The 15,805-nt window shown below is 41.0% G+C and overlaps 1 protein-coding gene across 1 annotated transcript in view; it reads left to right on the forward strand.

Moving 5' to 3' along the window:
- The window catches only part of TAF15 (TATA-box binding protein associated factor 15), a 31,067-nt gene extending 17,938 nt beyond the window's left edge, over positions 1-13,129 (forward strand). Inside the window, exons 8-16 of the mRNA XM_045525510.1 lie at positions 3,851-3,885; positions 4,501-4,533; positions 6,063-6,172; positions 7,267-7,396; positions 9,627-9,719; positions 10,572-10,653; positions 10,773-10,861; positions 10,967-11,507; positions 12,801-13,129. Of these exons, the coding sequence (XP_045381466.1) occupies positions 3,851-3,885; positions 4,501-4,533; positions 6,063-6,172; positions 7,267-7,396; positions 9,627-9,719; positions 10,572-10,653; positions 10,773-10,861; positions 10,967-11,507; positions 12,801-12,840 (1,153 nt within the window). The 3' untranslated portion in view covers positions 12,841-13,129. The remainder of the gene's footprint in view (positions 1-3,850; positions 3,886-4,500; positions 4,534-6,062; positions 6,173-7,266; positions 7,397-9,626; positions 9,720-10,571; positions 10,654-10,772; positions 10,862-10,966; positions 11,508-12,800) is intronic.
- The last annotated feature ends 2,676 nt before the right edge of the window (positions 13,130-15,805 follow it).

Raw genomic sequence — 15,805 nt, forward strand, 5'->3', positions numbered from 1 at the left:
ATGTAAATACAGCTGTTATTGAGAATGATATTTAAATCCAGTGAGTCATTTACATTTGTAAAATTAGTGTTGGTCTTTTCCTCACACCCAAAAAATTGTATTCTGGATTTACTAGTATGAAAACTCAAATACAGCATGCGTTTTTAAACTAATCTTTTCAATTTTTAGCTTAGCCCCTTTTTCTCTCTGGTTATTGAATTTTCTAGGAATAAAGATTCCTGCATTGTACTTTTACTTCTGGGCAGTTTTGGTCCTTGAATAGATATGCTTAGATTTTTAAAAAATTAAAGATTGGAGTAGAGATTCTGTCAAAGAACTTTTTCTGTATTGAGAAGCACTTGAAATTGAGTCATTCTTCTTCTCTCCTAAATATGGAATGCTGTGACAGTGAAAGAACCCTCAGAGTGTACCCGAGGGTAGACTGCTTATTGTGGTTTTGAGCTTGGGAGAACTATATCCATATTTGAGTCAAGAATACGCAGCTAGTTTTCTTATGCAGGGGGTACTCAGCCAATAAAGTTGAGTATGCTTATCTCTGTTAAATATCTCTACTACTTCACCTTAAAATGTCCTTACTTCAGGAATTCTTTTTGTGTATATAGTTATCTGCTTTTTGGGGGAATGAAAACCAATTTGTTGGGGTAACATCTTGACTCAGATGTTCAAGTACCTTTGTATCTTAATTTGCCTTAGTATGTGGAAAAGGGACTTGTAACTTTATTGCAGGTTTGAAAGAAAGATTCTTAACCGCTGGCACATATTCTGTTACTGTCTAATAGTGAGTACTACTTGAAGTTAACTTACTATATTTAATGTAAATTTCCTAATGAAGGATTGTGCTGTAACTAATTTAGAATTTCCTAATAAGGAGAGAGAAAATGATTAAAATATTTGAACTTGAAAGAAAGCTTCACATAAAATTATAGATCATCTAGACCAGTGCTTCTCAGACTTCAATGTGCATATGAATTACTTGGGCAAGCTTATTAAAATGCAGATTCTGATTCAAGAGGTCTGGGGTGTGGCCTGAGATTCTGCTTTTCTATGAAGCTCCCATGCTATGCTTATGCTGCTATTCCATCACTGTTTGTAAGGGTGCAGATTCTTGTTTTGTAAAGGAAACTGGAGCCTGGGGAGAATTACTGACATGTCCACATTTTCAAGATTGATTAGTGATAGTTAAGACTATACCCTGAGTCTCTTGGTTCGAAGACTAGTTCTTTTTCCAGTATTCTGTGATATTTTCATATTTATGGCCATTGTATTGAAATCTTCAACTGCTTTATTTTCAAAGGAAATGCTTAGTAAAGATGACAAGTTAAAATATTTTATGGAGGAAAAGGAAGTTGTAAACCTATTCGTATGTCATTTGTTTTATATCCCTTCCTTTTTGCAGGTGTATGTCTTTTTTGTTGTTCAAAGTTATATTGCTGGCCAAAATGGAAGTTATAGGAACTAGCTATTATGTGAAATTGCATATTTTCCATCCATTGTGACCAAATAAACAATTTGGTACTGTGTTAAAATGACAACAAAGTAATTAAGAGGTATTCTTCTAGCAGTTACTCAACACAAGAACCCCCAATTTCCTTTTTCTTTTTTCTTTTTTTTTTTTTTTTTTTTGAGGCAGGGTCTCACTCTGTTGCCCAGGCTGGAGTGCAGTGGCATCATCATAGCTCACTGCAACCTCAAACTCCTGGACTCAAACAATCCTCCTGCCTCAGCCTCCTGAGTAGTTGGAACGGCCTGTATACGCCTTGCATGGCTAAATTTTTGTTTTTTGTAGAGATAGGGTCTCCATATTGCCCAGGCTGGTCTGGCCTGAAGCGATCCTCCCTCCTTGGCCAACCCAAAATGCCAGAATTACAGGCATGAGCCACCATGCCTGGCCAGTTTCCTATTTTAAAAGTCTTCTTTATCCTGGAGACTTTAACCTCCTGTTACAAGAATGTGAGCTTAATATTTTCACTAGTTCTTTTCTCTCTTCACTTTTTGGAGTTAAGAAACTTGAACTGGCCAGGTGCAGTGGCTCATGCTCATAATCCTAGCACTCTGGGAGGCCGAGGTGGGAGGATCGCTCAAGGTCAGGAGTTTGAGACCAGCCTGAGCAAGAATGAGACCCCGTCTCTACCAAAAATAGAAAGAAATTATGTGGACAACTAAAAATATATATATAAAAAATTAGCCGGGCATGGTGGCACATGCCTGTAGTCCCAGCTACTCGGGAGGCTGAGGCAGGAAGAGGAGGAGGATCGCTTGAGCCCAGGAGTTTGAGGTTGCTGTGAGCTAGGCTGACGCCACGGCACTCTATCCTGGGCAACAGAGTGAGACTCTGTCTCAAAAAAAAAAAAAAAAAAAAAAACTCGAACTGTCTCAGTTTCTAATAATAAGATTTTCAGCAGTTTAATCTCAAGAACTCTGTTGACCTCCCTTTCTTAAAGAGTTAAGCAGTGATACACATATCATTTAGAAGTATAGGAAGGGTTTGGGTACTGTTCTAAAGCAGTAGTCTTAGGAACTCAATAGCAAATTGTATGTATATGAAGGACCTGAGTTTCATATTGTCGGTATAGCCTTGAAATAGCTTTATTCCCCTGCTTAAACAGTTTTTCTGGAAATCATATAAAAATTAATAGCAAATTAAAATGCATGTATCTGTCTGTACCTAAACCAGTTGTAAGGGGAAATACTTTTACATCAAGGTGTAGTAGAATAGATTTATTAATAAGGGAGAATGCTTTCTCATTTAGAATAGTTTTTTTCAGGAGGCTCAGGGTAGGATAATTCCTAAAGCAGAGATTTTTAGGCAGTGAGAGATTTTAGTATATTGGATTAGCTTCTTGGGTTATTGTAGAATAAGATTATTAGTAGTAGAAGATCAGAGATCACCATCTGAAAACTTCGGGTATTTTTATTTCCATGTCAGCATATGAATGTTAGAGGATTATGTAATTTAGTCAAGAGAAACACACTTTTAGTGGATGAATATTTAAAGAGTTTCTTGATAAGAGAGACCCTCTTGGATTTCTTACATACAGTTATGCTCACAGGAACCATTGACTTACCTGGCAGTGGTAATTTGCTAGATAAAGTTGTAGTCTTGTGGGGAGCTACAATATTGGAAATGTTCCATTCTGTCTTTAATGTGTGCTGCTGATTGGTGTACCAGAGCATTTGGCAGCGTGAACCTCAGTAGCTCTGATGGGAAGAGATCTAGTGTATTATAGTGGGTATGGAGTAGGAGGGTAATTTTAAGTTAATGCTTTTTTTAGTCCTCATTTTATCAGATTTCTCAATGATTGAAATTTTAAGCCTACTCTTATTCAGGCTCACTTTTGTATATATTTGTATCTCACTTTTTTTATTCATCTCATAAAATCACTATTGGTATCACAGCAGAACCTTAATACTCAAGTTTTTACCCCTCCTTTTCTAACTATTAAAATCTTAACCTTGTTTTATATTCTTCTAGTCTTTTCTTTTTCTCATATTTTAAAAATATCCCTTTGGAAAGAATACTTGCTCTAGCTTAGCATTATTCATGCTGTGCCTCCAGCTTTAAGTTACATTTGAATAGTATCCCTTTGACTTGGGGTTGGGGAGACTTAAAAATAAGAGTATATTAGATATGTAGTAAGCTTGAAAAGGCATCTTGTGGAAATAGATCCTTGGGAAAACACTTAGACTGAAACAACATTTTGAAGTCTATGAAATGGAATTTACTGGAAAGTTAGAGGTGCTACTGTTTTCCTAGGCACTCTACTTGTGACAGTTAAGTGTAGATTGAGCCCAGGGCTCAGCACATTAGAGACTTAAGGAAGAAATCATTTCTTCAATTTTTCCTCTGCAGTGGTGGTGACCGCGGTGGCTTCAAAAATTTTGGTGGTAAGTGCTGAGTATCCCAAAATGTTTCAGTGGAAATGCTATATAAATCTAAAAGCCACCAATATACCGCAGACATAGTCAAAACCCTTTCTTACTCTGTCGAGGCTGGTGTGTGTTGTGTGCTTAAAAAAAAATAATGTACATATACACATATATATATATCAAAGTAAACATTAAAAGGCCAAAGTTGATCTCAGACAGTCCAATGGGCTTCTACACAGTGAATTTGCATGAAAGAGTCTGTGGTGACCAATGAATGAAACCTTCACTGGATTTTGACAATACATTTTTTATAAAGGTAGCTGACTTGGTGTTTTTAAATTATTAGGGTTTTCTAATCAGCCTTCACAACCAGAACCTAATAAAAGTGATCTAGCATAATGTCAAAGTGGCAGGTGCCGTGTAGGACAAGTTTAAGGAAATGTTGACATTCATCTTGATTTCTTAAACTTTTAATAAAACTTAATTTATATATTTACTTTGTAAATCTGTGATGGTTGACTGTCAAGGATTTTGCAAGTATTGACCTTTCGTGCCTTGGTTATTATTACTGTGCTTTTATGATTTCAAATGAGTTGCCTTAAATAGCTTTTTTTTTCTTTTCTTTTCCCTTAGGTCACAGGGATTTTGGACCCAGACCAGATGCTGGTAAGGTTTATGGCAGTTTATGACTTTGCAGTTAAGAAAATGTTAGTTTTTTTATTTTTTGAAGGGAAAAAGGTGTGTGTGTGGTGGGTTTTAGCACAGGAGGAAGATTTAATTGGATACTGCTGCCAGCACTGAAGAGCTTCATTTCTAAAGAAATGCCAGAAAGAAAAATTCAGGGGAATTGATAGGAAAGTTTGCTGGGGAAAATTGCTGTTTGTACTTTCCTGTACTCTACTTTTTCTTCCTTAAAGAAATAATTAAATTTTTACTGCTAATTAGCATTAATTATTTACTTATTGCAAATCAGATTTAATGAAATAATTAATACCATTGTGGAATTAAAAGTAGAAAAACTGTGCTTAAGAAAATTATACATTGGTTTGCTAGTCTGCTTAGTGAGCCTAAGAAACTTGAGTTCATACATGAGAGAATTGTCTTACTCTGGGTAGAGGTGACTAACTTTATGTGGCTTTTTATTTTTAAATGAAATTCAAGGCTACATATATGCTTGTGGAGCCTTTTGAAAGTTTTAATTTAGAGGTTAAAAATCTATTTGAGCCAAAAAATATTAATATATATTGAAATCAGAACTTTTGTTTTTGTTAAGATGCCAAAGTATTCTATATGGATGGCAATTTCTGAATTATCCCTTGATGGACTGAATTTTTATACATCTTTCTTACTTTGTTGTACTAATCCAAAAGTGTGCATGTAAGGTAAGGTGTGTGTACAAAGTGCTTCTACTCTCTGGTATATACAAAGCTTATTGCAATGAATGGGAAACCAGCAATTCTGCTTGGCTTGCTTGGTAGTCCAAAGTATCGAATTTGGGGAATTTTCTACAGTCTTTAAAATACTGATTAGCCATAAAGAATTAAAGTTCTCCAGTGGCCTGTGCTTGTAATCCCAGCGCTCTGGGAGCCCAAGGTCTGAGGATTGCTTGAGGCCAGGAGTTTGAGACCAGCCTGGGCAACATAGCGAGAACCTGTCTCTACAAAAAATTGAGAAAAAACTAACCCGGCATGGTGGCACATGCCTGTAGTCCCAGCTACTTGGGAGGCTGAAGCAGGAGGATCACTTGAGCCCCAGAGTTCGAGGCTGCAGTGAGCTGTTGATTGTACCACCGCACTCTAGCCTGGGTGACAGAGCATGGCCCTGTCTTTAAACAAAAAAAAAGTTCTCCAGAGAGAGGAATGTTAATTTAAACTAATTCTCTCCATCTCTTCATGAGCTCTAGTTCTGGAATCTGAAGAGTGAGATTTTTAAGATCTTCCTTAATTAGTCTATTATATGTATTTCACATAGTGTGGACTGGATCCATTTTACCTGAAGTTTAGTTGTAAGAATTGATCTGCTACCAAATAATTATTGTGAATACTTTGCATGTATGTAAGATTATTCTTATATTGGTCCTTCTTTCGTTTTGTTCATAGAAACAGTTGAATACTGGACAATAAATTATTGTTTTTGATTACTAGACAGGATGTAGTAAAACCAAGGAATATTAACCATAACTTTTTTTCTCTTAGATTCAGAATCTGATAATTCAGATAACAACACAATCTTTGTGCAAGGACTTGGGGAGGGTGTGTCTACAGATCAAGTGGGGGAGTTCTTTAAACAAATAGGAATTATCAAGGTGAGTAAACAGTATGGTTTTTAAAAAAATCTCATAATTATTAACGTATTCTGGTTAAGATACATAGACTACATAAAAAGCGTATACTTCAGTAAGACCTGTCTCGTAAAATCCTCTGATGCACATGTCTGTAGGCCTTTGCTAAATTTGCTAAATATATGAAGATTTTATTCCTTGCTTGTGTTTACCTTTCCACAGTCTACCTGTGCTTTAGCTTCAGTCCTAGGGCTCTAAAAGTAGTCTCTGCCTAACTCCTAAAATCGTGAGAAACAAAGGAGATTTTTGAGAACATTTTACAGACTCTGAAATCCCAATATGTGCATTTAATATCTATACTACATATAATGCATTATTTTATAATTGTTTATTGTTCACTTAAGTGTCTTGTGCACTGTTTATTTTATGTGTATATTTTTTATCTCTTCAACTAGAAAGCCACCTTTAGAGCAATGTTAAGTAGATAGTAACACTTACTTGAAATCAGTTTGCATTTGTCCTTGTTTTGGTATCTTTGGTATCCAAAGATACCATCACTCATTTTTTCTTTCTTGGGGAGTTATGATTTTTTAAAAAATTAATTACACATGAAATATATTAAAAATTCATACAGTTTTGATAAAAATTCTCCCTGTCTTCTACCCGTATCCCAGCCAAATCCCAGTGTACTCTTTAGTGGTAACCTGTTGGTTTACTTGGTGAACATCCTTCCTGACTTTTAAAAATGTTTTACAAGTTACATATTTACATGGAGCGTTATCTAAATTTTTTGTTATTTTTCTCTTATTTATATTTTTATGTTTTTTAACCTTTTTTTGGTCTGTGCTTACAATGAAACATTGTCTAATTTTTGTGGGTTTAAAGAAATTATACATAGATAAAACAGTATGCTATATCATTTTTATAGCTTGGTTTTCACTTACTGTAGCTTCGAGAGTTTTCCTTGTCTAAACCTATAGGTAACTTCATTTCTATATTAGGTGAATAGAATTTTATGGTATGGATGTGTGAATTCCTTTTAAATAAATAAATAATTATCTAAATGGTACATGATCACCTGTTCTTAAAACGCTAACACCAACCTGTTTTTCCCTCAGACAAACAAGAAGACTGGAAAACCAATGATAAATCTTTACACAGACAAGGACACAGGGAAGCCAAAAGGGGAGGCAACAGTGTCATTTGATGACCCTCCTTCAGCGAAGGCAGCTATTGACTGGTTTGATGGTAAGCCTCATTCGTATAGTTTTCAACATGAAGTTTGAGTAAATCTTTTCTAGTCTGGAAGTCAAAATATATTCTGGGAGACGGTGGTTATATTCATGTTTACTTTGCAGATTCTAGGAAGAATATAGGCCAGAGTTTTATGTACCTTTAGAAGTGACATGAGCTCTATCTTTTTTTGTTTATCCTATTTCTTCCATTATGAGTGTGTATGAGGCCACCCTGATATAGGTGTAGGGGTAGAGAGTTGGCCTGGTTGAATTTATATTCTTTTTAAATTTAGATTAATTTTCTTCAAATATAAACTTAATACATAGAAGAAATAGTAAGCCTTTTTTCCCATTGAAAAATAGGGAAATATGGAAAGTAAAAGAAGTAAATAAAATATCCATAGGCCTCTACTCAGAGATAGCCACTGATGATATTTTTGGTTAATTTTCCTTCCAGTCTTTTTAAATGTATTTTTAAAAGTTTATCATTCCAGCTACTCAGAAGGCTGAGGCAGGAGGATTGCTTGAGCCTAGGAGTTTAAAGCTGCAGTGAGCTATGACTGCGCCATTGTACTTCAGCCTGGGTGACAAAGCAAGACCCTGTCTCTGAAAAATAAATAAATAAAAATTTTAAAAAGTTTATCATGGTACTCCAAATATAGTTTTGTCTCATGTTTTCTTTATTTAATATTTTAACATAGTTATTTCCTCATGTTAATAAATTTATCATTTTTTTTTGTTGTACCCTAATTTAATACTAACTAACACTTACTGCATATTTACTATAGTTTATGAACTAGGCACAGTTGTAAGAGCTTTATACACGTTAACTCAATTTAATCTTAGTAGTAGCCCTAGGAGACATATGCCATGTTGTTCCCATTTTACATATAATGAAACTGAGGCACAGAGAAGCTAAGTAATTTCCAAGATCACAGAGTAAGTGGCAGAGGCAGGATTCAAACTCAGTCAGACTGGCTCTACTGTCTCCAAAGTATTTAACCATACTGGATTGACAGACACTTGTGGTCCCTTCCAGTTAAGTACCACGTCTTCCAAACATAATTGTATTTCTATACTTCTTCAAAGATGAGGTTGTGACACCCTGTCTGTCCCCACCTCCATATTCTTTACTTTTTTGCACTAATTTGTGAGGCCTCATCACCTTGCTCTTGAAGGCCAAGTCCATTCCTCCTCACTTTTCTGCTTCTTTCATAGTTTTTGTGAAGTACAAACCAATTTCTTTTGTTTATGGTATGTTTAGAAATTATTGTGTCTTTTGCCCACAAGACATATGAGCCTTTTAAATCTAACTCCGTAGTTCAGATTTTACCAGGTGTTATTACAGCTTTTGGAATACTGATCTATGAGTTACTTCCTATGGCAAAGAATTTGTACTTTGAGTATGTTTCCTTATACATCTGTTCTCTTATATAATATAAAGTAAAAAGATTAATTCCTGTACCTAAGTTCTTGGGCAGCAGAATACGTGTATGTGTGCATATATGTAAGTAATCATTTATACACACATTTTTAAAGACACTACTTGCACATGGTAAAATAATTTTAAATGATACCAAAGGTATATGATAAAATATGAGTTTCTTTTCCACCTTTGACCCTAGTGATCTTGTTTCTCCTTGTAAGCACAGTGGACAGTATGCATATATAAAATTATGTGTGGATGTGCAGGTACATGTGCACGCACGTGTACACACACACATTCCCTATGAAAAGCAGAATGATAGCATACTTCACATATTCTATAGTTTGCTTTTCTTCATGTAAAAATGTTAGATGTGAGTTTTTTGGTTTTTGTTTTCTTTATCATGGGCACAGATGGACATGTGCCCCAATTTCTTTTTAAAAATTTTTTTAGAGGTTGGGTCCCACTTTGTTGTCCAGGCTAGTCTTGAATCCCGGGCTCAAGTGATCCTTTTGCCTCAGCCTCCTGAGTAGCTGGGACTATAGGTGTGAGCCACTGTGCATAGCTTTTTTTTTTTTTTTTAAAGTTTAGTAAGAAGTAACTGTCTCCCCAATGGCAGATCTGCTCTATTCAGTAGCGTGCCATTGTTAGCACTGTTACCTCGCTTGACTCTTTGGAACACTAGTATGTTTGAATTTCTGTGAGGACATGTCAGTAATTCCTCTGAAACTAAAAATTTCCAAGATAGTTTTATTTTTTTGTTGGGAGGTAGAGTTGTGGAATAGCATTTCTTCAAAACCATTTTCTTTTTCCTTAGGAAAAGAATTCCATGGCAATATCATTAAAGTGTCCTTTGCTACCAGAAGACCTGAATTCATGAGAGGAGGTGGAAGTGGAGGTGGGCGGCGAGGTAAGATCCTTGCTGCACTCAGGCCTGGTTACTAGAGGGTTTGAATTTGAGTTCACGTTCTGTTCCCCTTTCCCTCCCTGGGTCTTTTTCCTTCTATCTTAAAATGAGAGGGGGTATTGAATAGGAAAAGAAAATAGTGGGAGATGGTTGTAGAAATCTCTCTGGAAAGTTACATAGCAGTTTGTTTTTCACTTGGGAAAGAGGAGGCAATTGTTTTAGTAATACCTAATGAAGTAGTTAATCAGACCAGTTTTTAAGCTCCCTGGTGCAGTTACTGTCAGCTTCTTTATTCTGTTGGGTCTGTTTTCTCAGATTTGGAATTTGTCTTCTCAACCTTTGTCACTGAAATTCTCAAACTAAGTAGGGTATTGGTTAAGCATCCCAAATTCAAAATCTGAAATGCTCCAGAATCCAAAAACTTTTTAGTGCTGACATGACACTCATAGGAAATGCTCATTGAAGCATTTTGGATTTTGGCTTTTCAGATTTGTGATGCTCAACCTGTAAGTATAATGCAGTTATTTCACAATCTGAAAAATCCAAAATCTGAAATACTTCCAGTCCCAAGCATTTTGGATAAGGGATATTCAACCTGTATTATAGAAAGTGGACTTGAAAGATTTTTAATAAATTATTTGCATTGTAATGTGTGCCTGGGGTCTGTTCTCATATTCCTACATTTAGCTAAGTAAAGGCCCAAATCAAGGAATTACAAAGTCCTGCTATAAGGGATTAATTTTCTGTGGGCTGCCCTAGGTATTGATGGGCACCTACTCTTAATTTCTTTCATCTAGTGCCTTTCCTTTGCTTTGTCTGCTGCTGATTTTTCTCCCTTGCCCCCCTTCCCCGCAGGCCGTGGAGGATATAGAGGCCGTGGAGGCTTTCAGGGGAGAGGTGGAGACCCCAAAAGTGGGGACTGGGTTTGCCCTAATCCGTAAGTATCCCATTTACTTTGGTGGGAGTAGGGATTGGCATTGGAGTTGGAGGGTGCAAGAAGGGGTTCTTAATTCGCTGGAAACTATATAGGAGCATTTTATTTTTATCCTTTCTCAGGTCATGTGGTAATATGAACTTTGCTCGAAGGAATTCCTGCAATCAGTGCAATGAGCCTAGACCAGAGGACTCTCGTCCCTCGGGAGGAGGTGGGTCAGCCCTTTAATAGCATCTGCACGGTGCTTACATTCTGACTGACATTAATGAGGCTTTCTGTTGTTCTGGTCTCACTGGTTTACCTTTCTACCTTGCAGATTTCCGGGGGAGAGGCTACGGCGGAGAGAGGGGCTACAGAGGTCGTGGGGGCAGAGGCGGAGACCGAGGCGGCTACGGCGGAGACAGAAGTGGGGGTGGCTATGGTGGAGACAGAAGTGGCGGTGGTGGCTACAGCGGAGATAGAAGTGGGGGCGGCTATGGTGGAGACAGAAGTGGGGGTGGCTATGGTGGAGACAGAGGAGGTGGCTATGGTGGGGACAGAGGCGGTGGCTATGGTGGAGACCGAGGAGGGGGCTATGGAGGAGATCGAGGAGGCGGCTATGGAGGAGACCGAGGTGGCTATGGTGGAGATCGAGGAGGTTATGGAGGAGACCGAGGAGGTTATGGAGGAGACCGAGGAGGTTATGGAGGAGATCGAAGTCGGGGGGGCTATGGAGGAGACCGTGGTGGTGGCGGTGGCTACGGTGGAGACCGAAGTGGAGGCTATGGAGGAGACAGGAGTGGTGGCGGCTATGGAGGAGACAGGAGTGGGGGCTATGGAGGAGACCGAGGTGGCTATGGAGGCAAAATGGGAGGAAGGTGAGTATTAGAATGCACTTGTTAACCTTTTTACCTCACTGCTCCTAGATTTTAGGGTTTGAGCCTTTTTGACCCATGTTCTTTTTTCCCAACTTTTTGGAACTTGAATTTCTTATTGGCAACTCTCTCAGGATGGAGAAGATCCATTTAGTTTCCTGCTTAGCAATTTCTAAAATTTATTTTATTTTGGAATTCTTTTTCATAAATCTTTATATTTGGGAGTGTGTGTATATTATTTTTTCTCATAGCTAAAGATAATTGAGATTGAGAGATAACTTGAAACTATGTAAATTGAGGGTTCAATCCAAGTGAGAGGAGAGCACACCTTTCATAGGGGTGCTCTTTTTCAAATCGTATGTGCTGCCCTGCAATTGTTTCTCTGGAAATTCTGGGAATATGTTTTCCAGATGAAGACCACTGATGGGAGTGTATTGTGCACATGAGTGGTGTGGAGGCAGAAAAAGTTGAAGACCAGTGATGTAAAATAACTTTAATTATTATGCTAAGTAAGGATCTGTATGCCAGAGGGCGGTATAGGGTAATGAGAATTAGTATAGAATGTGGTTAAGAGCGTGGAGTTGGAAAACAAACTGTGTTCAAATCCTGACTCCACCACTTACTAGATGTGTGACCTCAGGGAAGTTACTTAACCCTTAGGAGTGTCAGTACTCTTATCTGTAAAATGAGGCTGATAATACATCCTTTGTAAAGTTGCTTATAGTAATCACTATATTATTGTTAGCTATTAGTAATTATTAATAGCCTAATCACCATCTGTTGAACACTTCTTACTACGAGGCAAACACTGTAAAGTGTCTTTATATGCTGCAGTTCTAGTCCTTCTGTCAAACCCATGAGGTAGATGTATCTCCCATTTTAGAGTCAGAGTCATTTAGTAACTTTTCCAAGGTCATATAGTAAGTGGCAGATCCAGAATTCATCCATGAAAGTGTGAGTTTGCTCATTCCACTATGACACTCTTCTGTTGAGAGTGCTGGAGTTGGCATAGTCTCTCATCTGAATATTACAGTGATTTGGAGTCCTTAATTCTAGATGGAAAATTTTTAAGAAAGTTAATGATAGCAAAGCTTCTAGGAACTTTGTGAGTCTTAAAGCTAATAAATTAGACATTTATTAAGTACCTTCTAGGAATATAGAAATAAATTAGGCATGGTGTCATCCTTATAGAAATTGTCTAGCTGATGCCAATCACCAGAACCCTGAAGAAGTGTCTTTTGTTCCTCATTGGTAGAAAATTAGAATTTAGTCTGTCTCTCTATTTTTTATTCCTAGAAACGACTACAGAAATGATCAGCGCAACCGACCATATTGATGACTGTTGTGAATGTTCCTTTGTCTCTGACATGATCCATAGTGAAATTGCCAGAGTTTTGCCTGCTGCTTTCCTCGTGGCCTCCTCTTGGGTAGTGAAATTAAGTGACATTTGGATTTTTATTTGGGTGGGAGGGCTGGGACAGTTTTTCTTTTAGAAATGTCCACTGAAATTTCCCCCTTTAGTTTCCAACCTTCTCCCCAACCCCTGAAGCTAAATGCGTTGTAAAATATTGCCAAAATGAGAAGTGTTTTGTAATACTGCAATAAAGGCTGCTTGTTTTTGTGGACTTTTGTACATATTATTAGTGCATTGTTCTGTCACACTCAGGACATGGATCCCTCCCTCAGACTCCACCTGCACAACCTGTCACAGAGGGACCTCAGTCAATTTTCTGTTCTTTCCCCCTGGAAGCCAGGTATTCCTTGCTTCCTTTTATCTGCTGGAGGTCATCCGTCGGTGAAAGAGAAAGCCCAGGACAAGGCCGGTGGACCAGGCCCAGCCCCTCCCTGGATCTGTGGCCCTTTATGGAATTTGTCTACTTGGTCCTCTAAAAGTTGAAAACGTGTGTTTTTTTCCGTTATGGGAAACTTCCTTCACAGGCCTTTCTCTATTCCCAGCCAGGACACAGACTAACTGAAGGGTTGAGGGTGGCTGGTCAGGTGCCCTATTGCTGTCATGCCCACGTCCCCACGTGTACCCATCCTGCCCAGGCACCTGCCCTCAGGCTCAAGCTCAAGTGGAGTCTGAGGGAGGGATCCAGGAGCCCAGGGGTGGAAGGATCTGGACAGTGGGGGAGGGGCAGTGGTTCAGCCTCCTCTCACCACCCCTCCCCGCCCAGCAGCCCTTTGTGACAGGGAGGCCACAGTTCTGTGATGCAGGGCTGGGCCGTGGTCAGTAGGCCCAGAGGAGACTCCCAGCCTCAGGGGCTGGAGGGTAACAGTGCGATTCAGAAGATGGAGAATCATCTCTCCCCTCTGAAAAGCCTTAGTGACCCAGGGCTGAGCCCCAGCTGTGCTGCCTGGGTGGCAGATCTCGTGCTGGGCTTCCCCTGTGGACTGGGGCTCTTCCTCCTGTTACTCCCGGCCTCGGGGGTGACCCATCCTCACCACCCCATGGGCAGAAAAGAAGCATCAGTAAGGTGAGGACGCTGGGCCCACACCCAACAGAGAATGACTTTCTCTTTTCCTTTTTATTATGTCTACTTTTTCAAATTGTCTAGAGACTCCTGAGATGGAAGATGCTCTTAACCTCCCAGGCCCAGGTGGTGCAGGGAGGTGACAGGGGTGTGGGATTTCTATCCCAAGCTCTCAGGCCACATGTGCAGGTGTGCAGGCGGCATCATGGCAGATCAAACGCCAGGACTCAGGGCGCAGGACCAGGTGACAGGAGAGCTGAGGTCTGTGTGGGAGGAAGGCCCTAGGCCGCGGTGCAATAGTCATCAGTCCCCTTCCCATGGCTGGGGCCTCAGCCCGGCCTTTCCTCTGTGTCAGGTGACCTGAGGGCTGTGCTGAGCCCCCCAGAGCCTCCCATCAGAGACCGCCATGGCCTCTGGCCTCCTGGGGAAGCAGGCTCCTGCCTGACAGCTCAGCCCATAGGCCCGAGTCAGTGAGTTTCTGCAGCAGAGGAATGGTGACAAAAGACACCATGGTGGATCTCACATAGAAAATCCCTCCGTGCATGTCTGAACGAAGGATAACAAAAATACTTTTATCTACTTTAAAAATGACTAGAAGGAAAGAAAAGCAGACAGAGCTCCATCAGGTAGATGCAGATGGTCACATCCTCCACACACACTGAATGTCTGCAGCTCCTCTGGGGGCAGGTGGGTGAGGACTGTCCCAGCCCCTCAATGTTTCTTGTGTCTCAGCGTCCAGTGTTGATGACGGGGAGGCCCAGGAGCGGGAAGCAGAGCTGTGGTCTGCAAGGTAAGGCTGTGGTCCGGAGCCCCCGGGGGACTGAGCCTCACTGTTCCTGAGGGACGAGTCTCCCAGGAGGTCAGCTGCAGAGGCCTGAGCGGGCTCCTGGGAAGGCAGTCAGACCCGGATTCTTCTCAGCTCCTGTGCCGGGCATGACACCAGGTGGGCCGGGCATGGCTGCTGCCCACAGCGGGAAGGTGGGTGTGACCCATGACCACCTGTGTGTGCAAGTGGGGCCTCCAGGCCCAACTGTGGACAGCGGCTCAGCCTGCTTAAGGCTGGTCCCTCTTGAAGGTGATCCCCATCTTCTCCCAGGAGGGTGTGAGGACCCTGGGGGATGGATGTGGAGCATTGAGTACATGAGAAAGCGCTGCTGACTGCGCTTCTTTCTGTCACTGCCAGGGTCTTCTGGCCTGGACACTGATGCTTGGGCTGCAGGGTCTAATTCCCCACGGTCTGTCCTAGGGAGACACTCGCTCTCCTGTAAGATACCCAGGCCCCTCCCTTCCCCCCAACCAGGCTCCTGATTGCCAGCTTGTGGAGATGGCCCGAGGGAACTGGAGGGGACTATGGACCTGACTTCACTTCTGCAGAGGTGAGGGACTCTGCCCTTGTCTCCCTGTCCCCCTTCCTATGAGAGCCTGGGTTGGGACCCAGGGCCTGGGGCTGACCTGGGAGGGGGAGCTCACGGAGGGGAAAAGGGGTGTGAGTGGAGCCCTGGGGCCTGGGAGGGGCAGAGCTTTGTGAAGTCAGCAGGGCACAGTGGAGGGCGGTGCACACTGCCTGCACCCCTGGCCCTACCCACCCCTGCTGCAGCTTGTGCCTCCTGTCTCCTGCAGCCGCCTCAGGACGCTTCCTGACAAGGGGGGCTTTCATCAGCTCCCATATCCAGACTCCGCCAGGGAGGAGTGCAAGCCAGCACCTGCCGGAGCCCACCGGCCGCGTGGGGAGCTTGTGGAAGATGCTTCTCCCACCACCTCATCCACATGGGCTTCCCCAGCTCCCCTGGCCGAGCACCTTCCACCTCTGGGCTCCACCCTGTCATT

The sequence above is a fragment of the Lemur catta genome, chromosome 15, assembly GCF_020740605.2.
Source record: "Lemur catta isolate mLemCat1 chromosome 15, mLemCat1.pri, whole genome shotgun sequence".
In the NCBI taxonomy this organism is placed as follows: domain Eukaryota; kingdom Metazoa; phylum Chordata; class Mammalia; order Primates; family Lemuridae; genus Lemur; species Lemur catta.